At 35.3% G+C, this 16,703-nt stretch overlaps 1 protein-coding gene across 1 annotated transcript; it reads right to left on the bottom strand.

The window, feature by feature from the left end:
• Nucleotides 1-7,652: 7,652 nt before the first annotated feature.
• On the bottom strand, nucleotides 7,653-13,008 carry LOC118031661 (probable terpene synthase 13). The gene is made up of 5 exons (XM_073412281.1): nucleotides 12,857-13,008; nucleotides 12,616-12,769; nucleotides 11,776-11,914; nucleotides 11,424-11,672; nucleotides 7,653-7,793 (listed from the first exon to the last, which is right to left on the bottom strand). The coding sequence occupies exons 3-5, from the start codon at nucleotides 11,875-11,877 to the stop codon at nucleotides 7,653-7,655; spliced, it is 492 nt and encodes a 163-aa protein (XP_073268382.1). The 5' UTR covers nucleotides 11,878-11,914; nucleotides 12,616-12,769; nucleotides 12,857-13,008.
• Between the last annotated feature and the right edge of the window lie 3,695 nt (nucleotides 13,009-16,703).

The raw sequence follows: 16,703 nt of genomic DNA, 5'->3' as shown, positions 1-16,703 counted from the left end.
CAGTAATAATCGACTTGAATTTCAAAATCGACTCCTAGTGAAATTGACAATTGGAAACTCCTTGAAATTCCCAACTCTTCATGTTAAATGAAAAACTATATCTCCATATGATATTAATGAAACTCAACTTTACAATATTTTTCATTCGTGATATAAGAACGCTGACTATATAATATAAGATAATAAATGTAATTTATAATACAAAGCACGTGTTTAATCATATAAAATCAATTTTTTTGTCAAAAAAAACTTGTGTTCATATGAATCTGTTATGGTAAACGTTTTACACTACATGAGAGGAAGAATTATACGGGAAAGAATTCAAATCTTTTTTCAAAGATATTGTAAGCCAATGCCTTTTTTTCAAAAAAATAGTCAATCTTTTTTGACCAAACGTTTCTGTAAAAGGACCGGATGAGTACGTAATTTGATGTCTGGCATCGTCAATATATACCTAAAATTTGACCACATTTAATGGTATGCTAAATATTTCACTTGCGTGTTTTTATTTTTATTTTTTCAAAAAATCCTAGGTATTCATATTCTTTTAATGTGTTTTCTTACATAAAAAATTTAAAATGTAAATTAAATAAATTAATAACTATTTATGTAAATAAATGGAAAAAAATAATTAACAATAACTGTTGTTACTCAATTTTGGACCCAAGTGCTAGAGACGGTATATGCCCGTTTTGAACTGAGTGTAGCTCATGTTTGTTGGAAAAAATGATAAAAGCATTAAAAGATATATTTTTTTTTTCGAAACCCTGTTTGAGCTGTTTTCTGCTCTCTTTATCCTTCCCCTTAGTTGTCAAAATCATCAGGTTTCTTAGATTGACTAGAATGCTAAATTCATTCCTTCGTTATCTTGTTTTTGAGGTTGAATAAATCCTTCAGAATTTGCACTAAAAAATGGTTTTGTTGTTGTCGCAATTTTTTGTTCCAACTTAGGCTCTGATTCTGACTCAGTTTTGTACGATATCTGACCATCTTAGGTATATTCTGTCACTCATTACATGTTGAAAAATTGACGTACACCTTTATTAGGTCCTAGGGATCATTGGGCAGATTCTCAGTCAAATTTGGATGCTCAGCATTGTCAGATCAAGCACCTTTTTGACCAATTAGATTACTGCCAGTTTCTGTTCTGTAAAAAGATTTTATCTCACTTTGACTCCTTCATCAAAGTTGTAGTCCTAGACGCGTAGATTAATTTGAGCTTTTGACTCACTTGATTCCTATATCAGAGGCTCAAGATATTCCCGTTTGAATATCTAGCGTGAAGACAGAGAATTCTGTCGCGAGAAGGATATTGACGCGAGTCTGCACTAAAAAAACTCTATTTTTGGCCTAGTTTTTGTGATTTTTGTTCTTAGTTCATACTCTCAGTCATATCAGGATTCTCGGCATTCATCAGGTTTTGAGTTAGATTTCGGAGATCCCTTTTGACCAAACCAAATACTGCTAGATTCTGTTCTATAAAAGGATTTTATCTTACTCCGACTCCTTCATCAAAGTTGTAGTCCTATACGCGTAGATGAATTTGGGCTTTTGAATCACTTGATTTCGATATTAGAAGCTCAAGATATTTCCATTTGAATATTTAACGTAAAGGCAGAAATTTCTGCCGCGGGAAGGAATATAGCCTAAGTTTTGCGCGGACTGATTTGAAGGATTTTTTTTGGACCAAGGACTGAATTGAAAAGTGCTAAAATGAGGATTTTAATTGAAGAAGGATATTGGAAGCTGGAGAGGGAGCTAGATCATCATAAATGACGGGATTTCTACCACACCGAATGAGGAAAATCACGTTTTTGTGCAGCTATAATTCATAGGAGACAGCAGCCTTTGACATCTGCAAAATGCCATAAAGAGAATAACCTCACCATCATCTAATGGCTGGGATTCTATCCCTAACATAGATGGCTGGGATGATGTGTTAATGTTGGAAAGAAATCACTAGAATCAGCATATAATCAATGAGAATATTGTAGTTTCCTCATTTGTATTATTTGGCTTCAAATCAGCTGGGATTTGCATCCTAGATTAATGCATTGAATCTTTCCTAATAAGAGCTGTGTATAGACTATATTATATTATGCCTCTGCTGACCCTAAAGAAAGGGGGGGGGGGGGGGGGAGGCAGAAAAAGAAAACAGGAGGCCAGAAGAGAAAAGAGAGGAAAGAGCAAAGACACAAAAGGAGAGGGTAAGACTGAGAGTATTATTAAGGCTAAAAAAAAAAACAAAGAGATCGAGATAAAGAGAGGAGATTGACTGTAGTCTACCCCGTCTCGCGGAAAAGGAGTTTTACAAAACTATAAGAAATTTGGAAAAGCTCCTAAGGGCACAAGAGGAGGTTGCTTTTCTTCGGGTCATCAGAGCAAAGGAAAGGCAGGAACTACCCGTTGATTTATAATTCATTTTAGCAAGCAGTAAGGTACAAGTTTCAACTTTTTTTTTTCCTGGCTATATTCAAACCTTGGTTCTTTTGTCCGTTTCGGTTCCAACTTTTTTTTTCTCTCTCTTTTCCTTTGCTCTGGACTAATTCGGTTTCTGCCTGGACACAAAAATTATATGTGCTCGTTTGCTTTTACTCTAATGGCTTTGAGTTAGAGACGTCATTTATGTTAGAGTTGCATATTTTCTGTTTGTTGCTACGGGGGACCGTGAGCCTCAAGGGGCTTTCATCATCCTTCCCCTCCTCTGCTCACTGCCTCCTTCACTGGGATTTGTATAGGAATGTTTTCCACAATTATTTAGTTTTATCCATAAGGGAAAACATGAGAGGGTTTCCTTTGTATTGGGGAGTCTTTTGGCAAGTGTTGGTTCACGTGCTCATTTCTGTTTCCTTGGAAAGAGAGGTAGCTGTCCATTGGTAGGTACTTATAGTCTTTCATATACATAATGTAAAGGCATGTGTTCAAAGTTTTTTTTTTCTTTGCACGAAACAAGCATTTTGCCTGAGATTAAAAAAAAAGGGGGGGAGCGTGAGTCACGGTTTCTGCTATAGGATGGGGTTCAGAGCTGTGGCTTTCCTGTGTATATGGATTTATTCCCTTCTGTTGAAAATGATAGGTTATGCTATGTTTAGGTTCTGAGTGAGTTGATGGATCGAATTCTATATGATGAGATTTGGCTTTAGAGGGCTTTTTTTTTATTATTTTTTTTTATTTTCCTCCTGCTTTGTTTTAGCTGAACTGTTTAGATGTTAAGATGTTTGAAATATATGTGATGACTTGCTGTCTTTATTTGTGATTACTGTGATGCTTGTTTTTTGATCAAATAAAAATGTGTTTTCTTGTGTGTTGCATACAACCAATACCCTAACATGTTTTTTTTTAATGTCTTAAAAAAATGAATATTTAAACTTTCAAAAATGTGCTTTCGCATGGATTTCTTAACACAACAAAAATTTATTTTCTTGCATTTCTGAATTTTACAATATGTTTGGTAAAACTCTAAAAGATATTGACCAATATTCCAAAAAAATTCAAAAACTCTTATTTTTGGAGGGGATCATCTATTATTCACCGTTATAAAGAAATCCCAAAGGATGAATATCCAAAATTTATCGGGAATAACTTGTAATTATTCACTGTTAATATTTGGATAAAGAAAACCCTAAGTGGTAAATATCCAAAATAATTTTCTAGGGATAATAAGTCATCAAACATCTTTGAAAGAAGCCTTAATTATAATCGAGAACATTTCAATTTTACTCCACGGTTTATGAGACGTGACAGTATGAAACACTAAGGCAAAAAAAATAGGCTTTTAAAGCGCCTTGAATTTCCTTAGATTTCTAAAATTTTTTGTCCCTCTTCTTGCGATTTATGAAGTCGCAAATCTTGAAATACTAAGGAAAAAAATGAGCTTTCGAAGCATATGGAATCTCCTGGATTTCTATCTTAATAAATTTAGTTTGAATCAAACATAGAAAAACTGATGGAATTAAAAAACATCAACACCATAGCAATTATAGAGCAAACCAAACACCAAGCAGCTTACCTTAGGTAGGGCGTACTAGAGGTGCTAATACCTTCCCTTTACGCAACCAGTCCCTTGCCTTAGAATCTCTGAAAGACCAGTTAGGGTTCCTAGTGATCAAAATACTAGGTGGCGACTCCAAAGAACCAAATCAACAAAACAAATGAAAAATCGCCATCGGACGCCACGCGGATTTTGATGTGCGACAATAACCAAAAAAATAAAAAAAAAATAAGAGATGAATGTAAATTAAGATATTTATTGAAACAAAATGAGCTATTTACCTCATTATATTTACTGAACTTGTTTATTTAAATCAATAAAAGATAAATCTACACATTAAAAAACTCATAACCTAAAATATAATTACAAATGAGATTGAGGGAGTAAACTCAGCTCTTAAAACATGTTTGGTAAATTGCTGATGATATTTACCAAACAAATGAGACTGATGAGATTGATGGTGTATAGAATTTAAAATTTAATTTAATTTTTTTTTAAATAATATTAATTTGATTGATTCAAATAAACTTGAATTGATCAATCCAACTCATGAATTAAGTTTGGATTAAGGTATAAGTGTTTAGAAGTGTGGTGAGCAGTTGTTTTTCAAAATGCTTCTCACTTAAAAGTATATCAAAATAATATTTTTATATTAAAAAATATTTTTGATATCAGGATATTCTATATTAGTTATATAATTACTAAATCACTAAAGTTAAAAAAAAATTCAATTATTTAAAATAATGGGTGTATATCCACACTAGTGGCAAATTGACTAGAGGAAACCCTCTTGAAAACACTAAAAATCCCATCAACCTTGAAATATTATAGTTGTTTTTTTAAAACTAAAAAAATCATAGAATAAAAGTATATTTATTTTTGTGTTTTAAAATATTTTGAAAAACATTTATTTTATTTTATTGCTTTAAATTAATATATATTTAGTATTTTCATATTATTTTGATATATTGATGTTAGAAGTAAATTTTAAAAAATAAAAAATATATATATTATTTTAAAATATTTTCAAATAAAAAATATTTTAAAAAATTACCACTATTAAACAATCATGTTACTCCATGTAATAATGGGGCATACTTTTTGTTCCCTTCCAATTTGCTTCAACTTTCCTCCATTCGAAGCCTATTTGCGAGGAATAATTCCTACAAGGAGCTTGGCTAGCTGTTGCCACACCTGCTACTTCCCTCAGGTTTCTTTATTGCCGTCTAATCTCTAATTCTTCAATTCCAGGTATGAAAATGAAACCTTTCACAGACCTTACAATACCACTAACGGTTCAGGAAATCCTATGTAAGATCAGGCCAGACTGAAGATCAGTACTTTTCTCGTGACAGAGACCTATCTACTTCTGCTTTTCCATGAATCTGTGTGCTGCATTTAGTTTAAAACTTCTCTTTCAAGAATAAAGCAAACAATAATTGCCTTCAATTTACTCTTAAGTTCAAGATGCTTACTTCCTGCGATGCCATTAGGATATGCACCTGTTTCTTGATGGCAAGCATGGAAAATCAGAACTAGCTTAAATAGCTTGTTTAATTTGTGAAGGATAAGCCCTGGCCCATTGGCTTTTGCCATCTACCACTGAATCATTAAGAGAAATTCTATGGTACTGTTTTTCAAGACCACATAGATCTCGGTTACCAACTATCCACAGGTTGAAATAACACTCCATCAGTTACCGGAGGAAGACCCTTTATTCATATTTTGACCAGATGATTCTCCTGTGAATCACATAGAAGCATACTTAAACATATTCCATCAATGACCCGCACATAAACACTAACCTCTTTCAGATTCTGTGTCCATGAGTAATTTGTTGAGATTTGCCATTAATGGTCAATAAATATGCAACCTATCCTAAGAAGTAGAGTTATCATTTGTCAACGGATAGTTACACCCACCATTGACAAAAATGGTGGAATTTAATTTCATTATTAATACTCTCGTAGTAAACAGAATATGAAAAGGGCAGCAAAAGCAAGTTATTTTTTGTTTATATTTCTTGTACTGTACATATTAATGAAAGCAGCTAGCTCACAGGTTGCCGAACCATGTCCACGATCCCTCTGGAATTATAATATGGAGTCGTGGGCTTTTTCTTCTTTTTTCACCGACACATTTTCATAGAAGAGAGATTTCATATGCTCCTCAAGACTCGGAAGGCGATGGTTGACATCGTAATCGTACATCAAGGGGACCATTCTTGCAATATTTAGAGAAGCCTTGGAGAAAGTTGATGAAAATGGATTTGGAGAGAGGCATTCCTGGTTGAGTTGTTTCCACGCATCAGAAATCATGCGCAGAACCTGCTTTCGTGCGTCTTCGAACGATGATCCTTCGTTTTCTCTCAGATAGCATTCGACGTATGATCCATCTGTTAAATAATATTTATGATTGTCTTATTTATTAAGGTAGAATAGTACTTTCAGTTTAACCGTATATATACTTTATTTGTAATTAGGTTAAGACTATGCATTCATAATATACAGTTTATTCAGAATTCTAGCCTCCTTTTTGTGTTTGATCTCAATTAGTTTAACATGGTATCAGAGCTGGTTTTATGAAAACGAAGCTTTAATCCCAAATACAGCTTCGCGGATCCAACTCTACGGTGAGTTGGCTGGGGGTTTGCAGGGGGGCAGCGCGCAATTTTTTTTTTTGGAGTGATATTTTTGTCTTCCGCTTCTGCAAAATTAGGTATTTCGACAGTCTCTGCAATTATTTTGGTAATTTCGACAGTTTCTGCAATTATTTTTGGTATTTCGTCTTCCCTTCAGCTTCTGCAATTTTGGTATCTGCGTTCAGTTTTTGCAAATTTGTTTTGTGTTTTGGGAAGTAATCGTATAATTTCGAGAAGATATTTGTTTAGTTTCTGCAATTGAGTATTTTTGTCTTCCGCTGCTTTTGCATTCTGGTTATTTGTGATTGTTGATTATGGCTACTGAAGAGATAATTCGCTTCAGTCTGTAAGTGTGAGGTTGGATGGGAAGAACTATTCATATTGGAGTTATGTAATGAGAAATTTTCTTAAGGGTAAGAAGATGTGGGGGTATGTTTAGTTGGAACTTATGTGATACCTTAAGAATATTGAGGAGGGGGTATGCTGGTTTTGATAGATACATGGGAAGCAAATAATGCAAAGATCATTACTTGGATCAACAATTCTGTTGAGCATTCAATAGGGTACGCAGTTGGCGAAATATGAGACAGCAAAAGAGGTTTGGATCATCTGCCAAAGGTTATTCAACACAATCAAATTTTTGCAAAAACAGTATTCAATTAGAGAATGACATACGAGCTCTTCATCAGAAGAATATGAGTATTTCAAAGAGGTTTTATTCTGCTATGACAGATCTTTGGAATCAATTGGCTCTTACTGAATCGGACAGAATTAAAGGCATGTGGTGCCTATATTGAGCGTAGAGAGCAGCAAAGATTGGTACAGTTTTTAACAGCACTTCGCAAAGTGATTTCGAAGGACTTAGAGGTTCAATTCTGCATCGTTCTCCACTGCCTTCTGTTGACTCTGTTGTCAGTGAGTTTATTGGCTTGAAGAAATACGTTTTCAGTCTTATTCTGAAAAAGGAATTCTTTCTGGCCTTCAATCCTTCAGTACTAGCAGTACCTTCTAGGTCATTCTCTAATCATTAGAATAAGTCCTCACACAGGGTTGGCTTCGATGAGGCAGCTTCTGTAAGGCAAGAAAGGTCATTGGAAGGCTCAGTGTCCTAAGTTGAGACATCAGGAATCCAAGCTTGGAAGCCTGGAAATCAGTCACAATCTAATGCTCAAAGACCACCTCAGGGTTATAAACCACAACACACAATACTGCAGCATAGCTTCCCTCGATTCTATTACCGATCCTAAATATTTTGGCTGAGCAATTTCAGAAGTTTCTCTCCTTACAGCCACAAGCAATGTCCGCTTCTTCTTCCATAGGTCAGTTGCCTCATAGTTCCTCAGGTATGTCACATTCTGAATGGGTCTTGGATTCTGGTGCTTCTCATCATATGTCTCCAGATTCCTCATCTTTTACCTCTATATCCCATTTATCCTCCATTCCTGTTATAACTACTGATGGCACTCAAATGCCCTTAGCAGGTGTTGGTTCTGTTGTCACACCTCACATGTCTCTCCCTAATGTTTATCTTATTCCACAACTCAAATTGAATCTTGCGTCTGTTGGTCAAATATGTGATTCTGGTGATTATTTAGTCATGTTTTCTGGTTCCTTTTGTTGTATACAGGATCTGCAGTCTCAGAAGCTGATTGGGACAGGCCGTAGGGAGAATGGACTATATATTTTGGATGAGTTAAAAGTGCAGTTGCTGCTGCTGTCGCTGCTACTACTATAGTTGATTGTCTTCTTTCGTTTGAGTATTTCATCTTCTAGTTTTTATTTATGGCATTCTCGTCTAGGTCATGTTTCGTCTTCTCGTTTGAGATTTTTGGCATCCACAGGAGCTTTAGGAAATTTGAAAACTTGTGACATTTCTGATTGTAGTGGATGTAAATTGGCAAAATTTTCTGCCTTACCTTTTAATCGAAGTATTTCTGTTTCTTCTTCACCATTTGATTTGATTCATTCTGATGTATGGGGACCTTCTCCTGTTGCCACAAAAGGAGGGTCTCGATATTATGTCTCTTTTATTGATGATCATACTCGTTATTGTTGGGTTTATTTAATGAAACATCGTTCTGAATTCTTTGAGATATATGCAGCTTTTCGAGCTCTTATCAAAACTCAATATTCTACTGTGATCAAATGCTTTAGGTGTGATTTAGGTGGGGAATACACTTCTAATAAATTTTGCCAATTGCTTGCCCTAGATGGAACCATCCACCAAACTTCATGTACAGATACTCCTGAGCAAAATGGTGTTGCTGAAAGAAAACATAGGCACATTGTCGAAACTGCTCGTTCTCTCTTGTTGTCTGCTTTTGTTCCTAGTGAGTTTTGGGGAGAAGCTGTTCTTACTGCTGTAAGCTTGATTAATACAATTCCATCTTCTCATAGTTCGGGTCTATCTCCTTTTGAAAAGTTATATGGGTATGTCCCTGATTATTCCTCATTTAGAGTCTTTGGTTGTACTTGTTTCGTTCTTCGTCCTCATGTAGAACGAAGTAAGCTATCCTCTCGATCCGCTATTTGTGTCTTTTTGGGCTATGGTGAAGGTAAAAAGGGTTATCGTTGTTTTGATCCAATCACTCATAAACTTTATGTGTCTCGTCATGTTGTCTTCCTTGAGCATATACCTTTCTTTTCTATTCCATCCACTACTCATAACCTGACTAAATCTGATCTTATTAGTATAGATACATTTTCTGAGGATTCTGGTAATGATAACTCTCCCCATGTTCGATCAATTTGTACTCATAACTCTGCAGGTATTGGTACTTTACTCTCTGGCACACCTGAAGCTCCATTCTCATCTACAGCCCCTCAAGCTTCATCTGAGATTGTGGATCCACCTCCACGTCAGTCCATCCGTATTTGTAAGTCCACAAAACTACCAGATTTTGCTTATTCTTGTTATTCTTCATCATTTACTTCCTTTTTAGCCTCTATTCATTGTCTTGTTGAGCCCTCTTCCTATAAAGAGGCAATTCTTGATCCTCTTTGGCAGCAAGCTATGGATGAGGAACTTTCTGCATTGCATAAGACAGATACTTGGGATCTAGTTCCTCTACCTCCTGGTAAGAGTGTTGTTGGTTGTCGTTGGGTGTATAAGATCAAGACTAATTCTGATGGGTCTATTGAGCGATATAAAGCTAGGTTGGTTGCCAAAGGATACTCTCAACAGTATGGTATGGACTATGAGGAGACATTTGCTCCGGTTGCAAAAATGACTACTATTCATACTCTTATTGTCGTAGCTTCGATTCGTCAATGGCATATTTCTCAACTTGATGTTAAAAATGCCTTCTTGAATGGAGATCTTCAAGAAGAAGTTTATATGGCACCCCCTCCTGGTATTTCACATGACTCTGAATATGTTTGTAAGCTTAAGAAAGCATTATATGGTCTCAAACAAGCACCCCGTGCTTGGTTTGAGAAATTCTCTATTGTGATCTCGTCACTTGGCTTTGTTTCTAGCAGTCATGATTCTGCTCTTTTTATTAAGTGCACTGATGCAGGTCGTATCATTCTGTCTTTATATGTTGATGACATGATTATTACTGGTGATGACATTGATGGTATTTCAGTTTTGAAGACAGAGTTGGCTAGACGATTTGAGATGAAGGATTTGGGCTATCTTCGATATTTTCTGGGTATTGAGGTAGCATACTCACCTAGAGGTTACCTTCTTTCTCAGTCGAAATATGTTGCAGATATTCTTGAGCGGGCTAGACTTACTGATAACAAGATTGTGGATACTCCTATTGAGGTTAACGCAAGGTACTCTTCTTCTGATGGTTTACCTTTGATAGATCCTACTTTATACCGCACTATTGTTGGGAATTTGGTATATCTCACCATTACTCGTCCAGATATTGCATATGCTATTCATGTTGTTAGTCAGTTTGTTGCTTCTCCTACTACTGTTCATTGGGCAGCTGTTTTTCGTATTTTGCGATATCTTCGGGGTACAGTTTTTCAAAGTCTTTTACTTTCATCCACCTCTTCCTTGGAGTTACGTGCATACTCTGATGCTGATCATGGTAGTGATCCCACAGATCGCAAGTCTGTTACCGGTTTTTGTATCTTTTTAGGTGATTCTCTTATTTCTTGGAAGAGCAAGAAACAATCTATTGTTTCTCAATCATCCACCGAAGCAGAATATCGTGCCATGACATCTACTACCAAAGAGATTATTTGGTTACGTTGGTTACTTGCTGATATGGGAGTTTCCTTTTCCCATCCTACTCCTATGTATTGTGACAACCAGAGTTCTATTTAGATTGCTCACAACTCGGTTTTTCATGAGCGGACTAAGCACATTGAAATCGATTGTCATCTTACTCGTCATCATCTCAAGCATGGAACCATTACTTTGCCTTTTGTTCCTTCTTCATTGCAGATTGCAGATTTCTTTACCAAGGCGCATTCCATATCTCGTTTTCGTTTTCTAGTTGGCAAACTCTCGATGCTTGTAGCGGCCGCATCGTGAGTTTGAAGGGAGATGTTAAATAATATTTATGTTGTCTTATTTATTAAGGGTAGAATAGTACTTTCAGTTTAACCTATATATACTCTATTTGTAATTAGGTTAAGACTATGCATTCATAATATACAGTTTATTCAGAATTCTAGCCTCCTTTTTGTGTTTGATCTCAATTAGTTTAACACCATCATGGCCATCTTGATTCTCGTCCTGCGATTTTGTTTACATACGCTGTATGATTCAAAGAGACTTTCGTCCATAAAAGAGAGACATTAAAATAGGAAGATGATAGACTTTGATGTTACCTTGGCGCTTCCCAAGTCATCCCACAGGCGCAGAATTGTGGCTGTGGATGATATGATGGGTGGAAAATTGCTAATAAGTTCCTCATTTTCCTTGGTTAAACCTTGGCCTAGTAGAAAGAAGATGTGAACCAGAACTACATGGACACCAGAACTGACAATCCCATTCTTCAAGTACTCCTCACCACTCGGCAACTTCCCAGAGGCAAACCATCTTGCTTCCACAAGAAACGCCCTGCACAAACTAGCCCACTGCAGAAAAATCAACCGAACAATCATTATGTGTTAGAAAATTAAATTCTTATCATAGCTTAATTTTAGAGTTTTGCGCGAAAATTGTTGTGGGATATCATACTGCTTTTCGGAGAGAGTCAGCTGGGTTCCACCCGTGTTTGTTGTAGATCTTGTAGCTGATTTCGTTTGTGATATTGTTCAGAGCCTTGAAACATATCTTCATGTAGTCCGGTAATTGTTCAGCGGCCGCAATGTCCCATCTAAAACGATGATGGGAGAGAGTGAGAATTAAGAAATCAACTATGGACGTTCAAACTTGATGCGGGAGAGAGTGAGAATTAAGAAATCAACTACGTCCGTTCAAACTTTATATTATGAAAATAAAATTATAACTACACAGAATAAAAAGTTGATTAGAAAAAATCAAATGGAGCCCATCGAGTTATTAGATTTTTTTTTTTTCAATTAGATAACAATCAAATGTAACCAGATTACATGAAGCTAATACCAAATTGTCTAGCTATTCCATAAACAGCTTCTAACATGATGCACAACACGTTTCATGTACTCTTTCTTCCCTCAGCAGCTGAGGTTGATTTAGATTTTAATAATAGTAATGAGATTGCTTGTCAAAACTCCATAAAAACTCCAAACCCTAAATTAGAGTCGAGTCAATTCAGTTCGGCAATGATAAAGATTGCCACTCTTTCCTTTGTTAGATGCTCCGTTTTTTTCCAGTTATTTAATTTTGCCAAGTGTTTTTTTAGAAGGAATTGAAATGAAATAGATCATATTTTTTATTATAAATAGTTAATATTCTAGTCAAATCAAAATATATATTGCAAGAAAAGAGAAAAAACAAAAGGAAAGACTTTTGCTTGATGGAGAAAACCCAACAACTTGTAAGAGGTGTTTGAGAATACCCATTACTGATCGCTTGAGACAAACCAGAGGAGCTAACCTTTCCTGTTTGAGATAAAGTTTGTTGATATATTTTGGGTTTGCATCAGGAATGTAAAACTCTGCGGCAGAACGATCAGGGAAACCTATTTCCCACAACGTGGAGCCATTCCTTGGAGCCTCATATACAAGATCACCGACATCAATGTTACAACCTGCTTTACACGTCCAACATTCATAACCATCAGATATACAAAACAAGAAATTAAAAGATTAATTAAGGGCGGGAGAAAAACTAAGACCTGAGTTTATGTTAATGACAGAAGTAAATTTGTAATCTCCAATAAAACCAGGGACCCATGCATAAAGATTGTAGTCACCGGGCCGTATGCCATTGATTGTGAAATTTCCACCTTCATCTGTTTTGGTCCAAAATTGGTAGCCAGATGTGAAAAATGACGTGTTAAGTGTTGGAAATCAGTTATTTTGATTAGAATAAAGCTCCTGTATTTCAGGAGCCAGTAAGTTAGTTTGTTAGTGCAAGTCAGTATAGCTTTGTTAATGCTGACTATGACTTAGTTATTGTTTGTGATTTTCTGTTTTTCTGTTACCACAATCTTCGGCTAAGAAGATGTGGTTTGTTTTCCCATAATTCCAAGTTGTAATGGCTATTTAAGCCAAATGAATACTACTGAATAAAACGTGGATTCACAGTTAAATTGTGAAAGATCATTGACATTTTAACATTAAACATGTATGAGTAGCTCAACATCGATGCTATACCCAAAATGTTAGAAATACTATACAAAATTTGGTCACCTTGGATTCTAGCTGCCAGGAGCCAGCTTCTCCCGGGGGTGCCTGCCCGATTGAAAGCTAAGTTAATTATTTGTGATTGAAGCCTGAAAAAAAGACTACGTAGACTATAGCAAGAAGGATAAAGAAATGGAAGAAATTCTATTAAAACAATTAAGAAGACAGTTAAAACTGTTATGGTAATTATAGCTATTTTTATTATTACAAACCGTTTCTTACGTGTATAAGAATCATGATCCTTTATTAGTGATGATGAGATGATCTTGGTTCCTAGATAATGGAATCAGTTACATGCAATGTATATAAAAGCAGAGTTTGCTGCATTGATTGAGATATAGAAAATATACAAGAAAAACATGGACCATTCTCCCGCATAATGAGTGCTGTGCATTACCTGGTGGTGATCAAGCGCGTCAGAAAGCTAGCATTTTGCTGGTGTTCGTGGTCATGGACCAAATGAAGGAAAATCTTGACACTTACGCCAAGAGTAGTGGGGCCCACATGGGAAGTTAGGAATTGTTTGAGGGGTCCACCCGTTCTGAACTCATTGCTCGGTGTAATTTGAAAAATTTAAAAATAAAATAAAAATAAAATAAAAATTAATTTATTTTACATGAATTGCGAATCTTACGTGAGATTCACGAAAAGTCTGTCCTGTGGAGACCAAAATATTGTGGTGGGCCATGAAAAAAAAAAAGTCTTGAATTGCATGTGTATGAACAGAGAACTACGTACAAGTTAGTTGATGTTATTTGATCATTCTGCTTTAAGATATATGGCTTTTTGGATGTTTTAATATCTCAAACTTTAATTTTTCTAAGGCCTCTCCGATCTGTAGGTTATTTTTTCAACTCTAGAGTTAATTTTAAATGTAAATAAATCTATCAATTAGATCTCAAATTTTAGCCTTACCAATATCGTTGGTCTTTCTCAACCTTTTCTTTTCCATCATAGGAAGATTTTTAAATAATATATGAAAAAATATTTTAACTACTGAAACTGTTATGAACAATATATAAAACAAATATTACAAGGTAAACAAAAAGAACTATCTTTTTAATATCAGGAATATGTTTTATGTATAAATTTATAATTCTTGAATTAAAAAATAATAATAATTTTTTGAATAATTTAAATATTGGGCAAGTTCTAATAACTTTAATAAATTGATTATTAAAGTTAAAATGTATGCTAAAATATATTTTTTTGAAGTTTTCTTTATTGTAATGAAAAATACAATATAATTTTTTTTTCTTGAGAGACTTGGTCGTATGCATAAAAACAAAAACATGTTTTTTTTTTAATGTTTTAACAAAAACCATGTATTTTTAATACCGGATTTATATTGTACGACTTAAAAATGTTAATCTAGTACTTAAGCGAAATTGTAAAAATACAAGGGGAAATCCCACATCTTAAAAAAAAAAAATTATTTTTTTTTTATTGTGATGGGTCAGTCCCAACCCAAAAGCAAACTGGGGCCAAGATCAACCTAAAATGAAATTGAACTAGAACCGCCCAAAACATATGAACCAAAACCAGCCCAAGTGAAAAAAAAAAAAAAATATATATATATATATATATATATATATATAATACAGGCTAGACTCAGCCCAACCACGTGAGCTGGACTGAAACAAATAGCTAGTTACTGTACTGAACACAATAACTAGCTAATTATTTTCTATTTTTGTTGCAGAACGTGAATTGCTCACATTCTGCATGCCAATGGAGAACACAGAAGAGAGTACATAAAAGGGGAGAAGATTACCTAGAGTGAGGGAGTGTGGTTGCTGGGCTGACGATGGCTTGTGATGGCGGGGGGCTTGTGGTGGCGATTAGGTGTTGGTTCCAAGCGGTGCTGCTGCTGTTTCAAATGATGGAGACCAAGACCCAAGAATCAGAGGTCACTGTTCTTCCCTTCTCCTCTGTTTTCTTTCCTTTTTCCTGCTATACTTCCCTCTCTTCCTTGTTCCTCTCTTTCTTAACAAATGCTCCCCATGTTTCCTTCTTCCGAACGTAAATAAAAAAAATTGCCCCCTCAGTTTTTTTCTTCTCAAAATGTCCCTCTATTCTCCCCTACTTTCCTTCTGCTTCCCACTGTTCGTCTTTGTTCCCTCTCCTTTCTCCCTACTGTCTCTCTTCTGTTTTTTCTCGTATGTTTAACGCTCTTCTCTTTATTTTTTTTTCTTTTCACTTTCCTCCTCCTTTCTCATGTTTTTTTTTTTTTATGAAAAATATCCTCCCATTTTTTGCTTCTTTCCCGTTTGCTTCCCTCTTTTCTAAAAAAATTCTTCCTCTCCCCCCGTTTGGCTTTTTTTCCTTTTCTCTCCCCTATTTCGAGTTATCTCTTCTCTCCCCTCCAAAAATCCCTAGTTTTTCAACTCTCAACCCCTCCTCTCCTTATGTTCTGCTCTCTTCCCTCTATTTATAGGCAGGAAGAGAGAGGTGCTACCCTACCCTGTCATCGTCATGGCAGGGCAAGGCAGGTTGGCACGGGGTGGTTTCTGCGTATGCAGGGGAGTGCCATTCATAACAGTACTATTTTGGGCATTTTTTTTTAATAATAGATGAAACGACGTCATTTTACCCAAAACACGTTGTTTCATTTAAAAGGATATAGCGTCAAAAACATGTCATAGTCCAAATCAGTCCTTAATTTTTTATGTGTTCAATCAAGTCCTCAATTATAATTTTTTATTTTAAAAAATCAATTCAATTGCATCCCTGCCAAATTTAATTGTCGGCCTTGAAGTTGACCACCTTTTTCAAATTGATCGTTGGCCTTGAATTTATGCAATTGGACCCTCAATTGATCAATAAACTTTCAATTTCTTCAATTCAGCCCCTGATTTGGTCAATTACAGCCCCTCTATTTACATGCATTTTTCATCGGTCTTTGGTTTTAGATTTCTTCAATTAAGTCTCTAATTTAACTCTTAAAAATTATATTCGATCTTGAATATTTCTAACTATGACGTTGGTAAAAATTCCACCACAAATAATTCCAACTCTGGCGTTGGTAAAAATTCATAGCTACAAAAAAAAAATCAATATATATATTTTATTTCTATTCTTTGATATCAGTGAATAAATTGATAAAAATACATTTGTATCCCCCACAAGAAAGAGAAACAATACAAGCATCAAACATGAATCATTCAATTTACAGTGGAACCCATAAACCTCAGCCTGCTTGCGAAAACGTTTACATTTAATTCATCAGGAAGATGAAAACATGGTTCCTGTTTGCAATTGATGGCAGAAGGAAAAGGTCTAGCTCAATATTGCTTCAAATATAAACAGTGTAACCCAGACAGGACTCCAATCACG

This window comes from Populus alba, chromosome 11, assembly GCF_005239225.2.
Source record: "Populus alba chromosome 11, ASM523922v2, whole genome shotgun sequence".
Classification (NCBI taxonomy): domain Eukaryota; kingdom Viridiplantae; phylum Streptophyta; class Magnoliopsida; order Malpighiales; family Salicaceae; genus Populus; species Populus alba.
This window is presented reverse-complemented; position numbering and strand designations above follow the sequence as displayed.